Consider the following 7812-nt stretch of genomic DNA (forward strand, 5'->3'; position numbering starts at 1 on the left):
AAGAAAAGCTCATGATTTAAAAAAACAATATTGACATTATTTTTATTTGCCTTCTGACCTCATGGCCATTGTTTTCAAGCTTTTCTCTGTAACCACAAGGGCTAGAGCCTTACCTGTTGTCTCATGAGGAGAGCCGAGATTCTCATAATCACATGCCTCCAGGAGCTGGGGCCTTAAGACAACCATTAAATAGCGTCAGACTCAGAATAATATATAGAAGTTGACAACACTGCAACTACTTACCCTGGTTCAAGTTGGATTAGATTAGAGGTCGCAGGGTCCCACATAACAAGGAGGTGGTTAGGGCATGAGCCTAGAACACAGGAATCCCTCCTTCCCGTCTGTCCACTCGCTGAGCTAGATGTGCACTACCTTCCGGTTTGGCTAGGTGGCACTAGTGCACATGGGACCAGATCCTGAGCATGCTGGGGCAGCATCCAGGGGCTGTGCAATGGGATGGACGGCTGGTCCCAGGGCAGGGGCTGAGCTCTGTCACGCACAGGAGAGTCATTCCCACTGGGACCAGCTGTGCAAACACCTGCAAATGGAAATCACATGACTGGAAAAAGACTGACAGTGCGAGGAGAGAGGATTGGGCAGGAGGGGTGGATGGGAGGGCAGGAATTGCCCGAGGGTGGGATGGGGTGATAAGGGGAGAGGGGCACTGCCCTAGAGTGGCGGGCAATTATGAGGCGGGGGAGGAGGGCCCTGCCCCAGGCTGCAAAGAGGGGTGAGGGGGGTCACAGCTTCCAGGGTGGGGGCAGCTGTTGCCCCCAGGATGGGCCAGCAGCGAGCAGGTGATTTCCCAATGTGGAAGGGCTCTGAGGAGGAGGAAGGGGCTTCTCTGCCCCGGGGGGAGAGGCTGGGAGGCCAATGCTGCTCTGAGCTGGTGAGGGCACCGCAGAATTCCAGGCATTCCCGTGGGCTGATTCCTCGCCACTGAGGGCCTGTTCTCTCTCTTCCAGGTCAGTGAATAATTTCCTGATGACCGGCCCGAAGGTAAGAGAAATCCCTTTGATCTGCGCTTCGGATTCCACTCAGCCCTCAGAGGCATCTCGGTCCTTTCCTCCATCTCCAGCCGCCCCGCTGGCCTCCCCATGCAGCGTGCCAGCCGGAGGGAGCTTGGGGGAGGATGAGGAGGAGATGAGGCCGCTTGTCCAGTGCCCATCACTGCGCTCTGGCCTGTGATCGGTTCTGCTCACTGGGAACACCGGCGTCTGTCTTGGGGGTTGGATCCCAGAGCTGTGCTCGTTGACACCAGGCTCTGGGGCCTCTAGCTCCCACGTAACCCAGGTTAGCTGGCTGTTCCCACTGGCCCCCCCACCGCCCTGCAGCAGAGACAGCGTCAATTTGTCCACTGTTACAATGCCAGGCTCCCCGCTGGAGAGCTAAGGGACATCAGGTACAGCCCCCTGGGGGGGGGGGCACCACACTGCCCCCTGCAAGGAGACACCAGTCCTCAGGCGAGGCAGTCCCTTAGGCTCAGATCGGCCTGGGAGGAAGGGTGTTGCAATCTGGCCTGTAAGGACACGGGTGCTGGGGACACTGGAGTTACAGCCCGCTGACCCACGGCATCACAACAGCATGACATGAAGGCTTTGCCTCGAGCACAAGGCTCAGCGTGTGGCCCTGGAAGCAGCATAGGGATGGGGAGAGGTGGATGAGGGTGGAGAAGATAATTGCTTTAGGCCAGACCCCTGCCCTCCACTCACTCACACAGCGGGTAGCGTTTCACACTTGCTTTGCACAGATGTAAATGAGGCTAGGGAGAATCAGGCCTTTGACACCAGCGTGAGCGGAGCCATCCCAGTCCGGATCCCTCATGCGAAGTATGGCAGTGTGATCATTTACACCTCTGCCATGCGCTGAATGTCTGCATTTTGACACCCACTTTGCACGTCACAAGTTACAATAATACCTAGCTCTTTTCGTCTGCAGATCTCGAAGCACGTTACAAAGGAGGTCGGTATCATGATCCCCCATTTTACACAGAGGGAAACTGAGGCACAGGGAGGGGGATGTGACTTGCCCAAGATCATATAGCACCCTGCTGGGAATAGAAGCCAGGTTTTCTGAGTCCCAGTGCTGTGCTCTATCCACTAGGCCCCACGGCACTAATGACTGCACATTATGTCAGGCTGTGTTTCTGGATATGTCTACACTTCCACGTAAACCCAGGGTTCAAACACTAACCCCCCTTCCATCCACACACAAATCGTGCTAACCCTCAGACCCAGGGTCCAAGTCTGAGTCAAGCCGGGATCCACGGTTCAAGCCCTATTGCCGTGCAGCGTAGACACAGCCCCACTGGACATGTGCTCTGGGATTCTGCCAAAACTATCCCACAGGCTGCCTTCCTTTGTGCTCTGGGTAGCCAAGTTTTCCAACACTGCGCCCATGGGTGCCGACTCCGTGGATGCTCCGGGGCTGGAGCACCCACAGGGAAAAATTAAAGGGTGCTCTGCACCCACCGGCAGCCAAGCTCCCCCCTCCTCGCCTCCTTCTGCCCCTGACTGTGCGCTGCGTCCCCGCTCCTCCCCCTCCTTCCCAGCGCTTCCCACCCCCCGCCGCCTAACAGCTGTTTGGCAGCACTTAGGACTTTCCGGGAGGAGCGGGGACGCGGCACGCTCAGGGGAGGAGGCGGAGAAGAGGCAGGATAGGGGCAGGGACTTGGGGGAAGGGGGGTGGAATGGGTATGGGAAGGGGGCAGGGCTGGAGTGGGAAAAGGGGGGTGGGGCAGGGACTTTGGGGAAGGGGTAGAATGGGGGTGGGGCGCGGGCAGTGCAGGGGCAGGAAGAGGCGGTGCAGGGATGGGGGCAGGGAGGGTCGAGCACCCACCGGGCAGAGGGGAAGTCGGCGCCCATGACTGCACCACGAACAAAGGGCTAGAGTGGCCACATTTGGGGAGGGCACTAGGACGTCTGGGATATGGGTGGTTGGACTTGGGCCCACGCCCCGCATAATATGGTGTAGACAATGGAGCCCCAGCTTGGAACCCAGGTTTCAACAGTCACTAACCTGGGGTTACAAAGGAGTGTAGACACTCGAGCCCTAGGTTAGCAAACTCAGGGGCTGCTAACTTGAGTTCTGCTAACCCTGGGCTTCCATCACAGGGCAGCCAGATCCTGTCGGACAGATCCTCAGCTGGGGGACATCAGTGTCGCTCCATGGACTAGACACCAGCTGAGGATCTGGCTGTTCTGTCAGAGCAGAGCCCACGCTGTCTGGTCCCTCTGCTTCTGAGGATCCCTGATCCCAGGGGAGACGGGAAAGTTAGTTCCCCATCAATCCCTTTCGGCGGTGTTTCAGTAACACTGAAAGTGTCAATTGGGGGCAAACCCCATCCTGTCCTTGGCTAGAGAGGGCAAGCGCTGTCCTCTCTGGGGCTGTCCTACCGGTTCTTCCTGCCGCTTAGCTCCTCCCACATAACCCCCAGAGCTGAAATACAGACAACACTCAGCACTGCACACTGTCAGCGCCCGGTCACGCCACCAGCTGCTTAGCCTTACGACTCCCTGGGAGGCGGGTCAGGGTTATCATCCTCTTGCTACCCCTGGGGAATCCGAGGCACCAGGCAGTTAAATGACTGGCCCAAGGCCCCACCCATCTGGGAGTAGCATGGTGCAGTTCCTGGCTCCTGATCCTGTGTTCAGAGGGCGCCGCCTCTCGGTGAATATCCAGGAGCAAAACGGAGCTGTGGTTCCCAGGTGCTGCTGGGCTGTGCCGGAGCCCTGCCCCCAGCAGCGAGCCCTGCCCGTGGGGGGCACACCTGTGCCAGGGGTGCAGCTGCCCGAGGACACGTGGCCCTTTGTGACCCACTGCCCTCCCCGTGCAGGCGTATCTCATCTACTCCAGCAGCGTGGCGGCCGGGGCCCAGAGCGGCATTGAGGAGTGCAAGTTCCAGTTTGCATGGGACCGCTGGAACTGCCCTGAGAGAGCGCTGCAGCTCTCCAGCCACGGCGGGCTGCGCAGTGGTAAGGAAAGCATTGGCTCATGGGACCCCTTCACCACAGGTTAGAGCCCACAGACCCCTGCTTTTCCTGGGGATCTCCTCGTCTCTCCCACTAAGCCCTCCCTCCCTTTTCTCTCTGGGCACATCCTTCCCAGGCCCTTTCCCCCATGGCTGGCCCTGTCCTCCCTGCTCCCCCCATGGCTGGCCCTGGCATTGCTCTGGGGAGGTGTGTCTGGACCACGGCTGGCACAGTGGCATGGGGACATGGCAAACATCACCATCCCAGGGCTGCGTGCCTGCTGAGCCCCCACTTGGCCAAGGTTGGGGTTGGGTTCAGCAGACACACACAGCTGGGGCAGGTTTCCACCCTCAGTGCCTGCCACCCCGTGAGGAGGAACGGAGACAAATCAGCTGAAAGCCCCTGTGGGAGGAGATGCTAGAGCCAGCCCTGTCCTCTGCCCTTGGGACATGCGCAGGGATGGGGAGGTGGACCGGTGAGTGGATACAGAGACTGAGAACAGGGCTGGGGGGAGGAGAAAGCAGATGTGGGAGCTGGCTAAAGAGAGGCTCCTCCACGGCTCTGCTCTGGCGATCAGGTTCTGGGGCCAGCAGGCCGACGGGGGGGGCTTCCCTAGCGCAGCTTCCAGGGGGCTGAGGTCCAATTGCTGCCCAGTGCGGCTCTCCTGCCTCAGCACTGCTGCAGGGCGAGCGGGTTGCTGGGGCCTGCCAGAGCCTCCCAGGGTGAGCATGGAAATGGCTCCCCCACTCCACCACTCCACCCCCCTCACCTACCTCCCAGCAACCAGCAGGAAACACCTTTGCCCCAGACCTGACTCTCATAGATACTCATGCTCACTGCCTCCGCATGGGGCGGCTGCCAGGCTCCAGGGGTCCGGGAATGGGCTACAGAGCTGGCTCCTGGGGATTAGCACTAGGCTCAAGGGCCAGACCCTGGGGGATCAGCAGCAGGCTAGAGAACCAGAGCCTGGGGGTCTTTGTGTGGAAATTGGCAAGGAGCTAGCAGGCCTTTCTCTAGCTTGCCAGCTGAATCCTGCCCCAGCTGGTCCTGGAGATGAACCACATGTCGTTATCACCTGGGGCCCCAGGGAAATGAGTTGATCATTTCAGCCCAGGTCCTAGTGGGCTGGTGCCAGCATCACAATGGGCCCTGACTGGTCACCCTTTGCTATTGATCCCAGCAGAGGCCGTGCCTCTGTGCGGAAACTACCCTAGAGATAGTCCCTGCAGCTCAAAGCTGAGGCATACTGGCGGGGCCACGCGAGCGAGGCTTACCCTGCCAGTGCCTATGCTGTACCCTGTCTGGGGACGGATGGCAGGGCTGCCGATCCAGCACATTTCACCAGCACTACATCCACTGACGTATTGTCTACAATGGGATAGCCCAGGCAGGGCAGCATTCTGCCCTTCACTCTCCAAAGGGCCCCAAGCAGGGAGGAAAAGATACCAGGTTAACCCAATCCACGTAGCCTCAGCTCAGAGCCACAGAGACCTGCGCTTGGAATCTTCTCTTCCCCTACGGCAGGAGCTGGCTCTGCTCCACGCAGCCCACAGTGAAACCTTTAGCGCTTTCCCTCCCCATGTGTTTGTGCCTGACAGCAAACCGAGAGACAGCCTTTGTCCATGCCATCAGCTCGGCGGGCGTCATGTACACGCTGACGCGGAACTGCAGCCTTGGGGACTTCGACAATTGCGGCTGTGATGACTCCCGCAACGGACAGCTCGGTAAGAAGCAGATCAGCTGTGATTTGCGTGTCTTGCCCCCTACCACACTGGGTGTCTCTCCACTTCTCCCCTTGAGCCTGGAGAAACAGCTCCTTCCCTTGGTCTCCTAGTGGCAAAAAGGCTCCAGAAAGTGTTCCAGGGTTGGATCCTCACCTGGTGCAAGCTGGCGTAGTTCTATGGAAGTCAATGGAGCCAAGTCAATTCAGACCAGGCGAGGAGCTAGCCCTGAATTTATAGCATTGTCCAACCCTTGCTTAATTTTCTTAACTCACCCAAAAGAAACACACACACGGATCTGATTTTCTCTGGTGTAAATCAGGTATAACTTCATTGAAGCCAATGGAGCAAGACCAGTGTAAAAATGAGGAGAGAATCAAGTTCCACAAGTCTAACCAGTCACAAACTCTCAGACCACTCATAAACCAGACACAGACACCTCACACACTCACCATAGCAGCCCAGTCATTGCCAGTTTGGCTTTATTGGCCAATAGATTTAAAAGTGGCCACAGATTTTTAAGTATGTTGGGGTGGTAGGATGGTCAGCCTTCAGGACAACTGACATCTGGAAATTGAAAGAGCAGGGTACAATATTAATGCTTGGAGCGGAATTATTATTATTAGGGCTGGTTAAAAAATTTACACTGAAAATGTTTTTTGATGGAGAATTGGCAAAATTTGTTTTTTGCAAAGAAAGCGTCTGCTTTCCATGGAAAAGTTCAACTTTTTGTTGAAAAAACTGAATGCCTGAAAACTTAAAAAATCCTTTCAATTTTCATCTAAAAACCAAAATGTCTAGTCTAATGCCAGCACAATATCCCATGGGATTTGTAGTTTGGAAGCATCATGTTCCCATTCTTCTTTATGGACCAGGGTCCTCAGATAAACTTCATCTCCCATGGTGCATTATGCCATATGACCTCCATGATACATGGCTTCCCCTCATCAAGAGGGGAGATTGCTGCATCATGGGAGATCTAGTCCCACCAGAGAGCCCAGACCATAGAGGAGAATGGGCATGTGAGGTCCCTGAACTACAGTTCCCATGAGGCACTGCGGTGGCATTTCAGAATAAAATATTTCAGTTTTTGATTGTTTTGCTCAAAACTCAAAATTTTCCAGGGGAAAAATTCTGACCAGCTTTAGTTATCCTCCCCACACGAGGTTAGGCGTATTTCTCTCCTTTTATTCTGGAGTTTCTCACTCCTGCAGTCACACCATCTCTCTCTGTACATTGCAACTCAACCCTGTTACAAGCACCTTGGATCAACATGGATTCCTCAACGTCCATGTTATTTGCTGCATTAATTGTGACCGTTATTGTGCACTGTGTGGCATTATTTAGAAAGCGCAGTGGGAAAACCCTGCAGTAGAGTCACTCACAGAGGGCCCACGGGAGAGCATCACAGAAGAAGCCAGGCAGTTCCATAGGGTGCCCGTGCTCCAGGGATTAACCCTTAGGAAGACACCAGGGTTAACCGCAGAGATGTTTGGGGGATCATAGCATGGGAGCGCAGAGGGAGTGAATCACACCAGCGAGACACATGCACGATTCCGCACTGAACTGAGAGGAGCCCATCTGTTTGCTGAGTGCCCCGGTTGGTCCCCAACCTGGCAGCTGATGGGAATCCTTTCCATTTGTTAAGAACCTTCCAGCCAAAAGTCTCAAAATGCCACACAAACCATAGGGCTGCTGATCACCCGACGCTGAATGGCCACAAATCTGAGCCCATAGTCAGAAATTATGGAACTTTCCCAAGAGGCACCTTCCCTTCCACACCCGACTCCGGCCTCCCAACGTGTGTATCCGGGAGGCTGTGGAAGTGCGACTTTGCGCTGTATCAAATGCGTGGTCCTGTGGTTATTAGTGCTCGCAGGGACTCCAGCTCACAAGGGCTTGTTTACAAGCACAACAGGGTTTTTTCAAGCTGGGCTCTCTCCAGCTCCCACACACCCCCTATCAAAAAGGCTCTGCAGGCCAATTGTGAGCTCAGTGGCACCTGTGCAAGCTGATTGTCTTCAGAGGGTTTGTCCAGCTGTAACTGGGTGGAGCTTAGTAATCAAGCCCCAGCTGGGATCGACTTCAGCTCCCTCCCTCTTAGGCTTGGTCTACACTTA

The 7812-nt window shown here is 56.0% G+C and overlaps 1 protein-coding gene across 1 annotated transcript in view; it reads left to right on the forward strand.

Annotated features, from left to right (window-relative positions):
* The first annotated feature begins 960 nt into the window (after positions 1–960).
* Positions 961–7812, forward strand: part of WNT8B (Wnt family member 8B) — a 12096-nt gene continuing 5244 nt past the window's right edge. The window contains exons 1-3 of the mRNA XM_026657807.1: positions 961–999; positions 3836–3974; positions 5570–5695. Of these exons, the coding sequence (XP_026513592.1) occupies positions 985–999; positions 3836–3974; positions 5570–5695 (280 nt within the window). The 5' untranslated portion in view covers positions 961–984. The remainder of the gene's footprint in view (positions 1000–3835; positions 3975–5569; positions 5696–7812) is intronic.

The sequence above is a fragment of the Terrapene carolina genome, unplaced genomic scaffold, assembly GCF_002925995.2.
Source record: "Terrapene carolina triunguis isolate 2854851 unplaced genomic scaffold, T_m_triunguis-2.0 Scaffold310, whole genome shotgun sequence".
NCBI lineage: Eukaryota > Metazoa > Chordata > Testudines > Emydidae > Terrapene > Terrapene triunguis.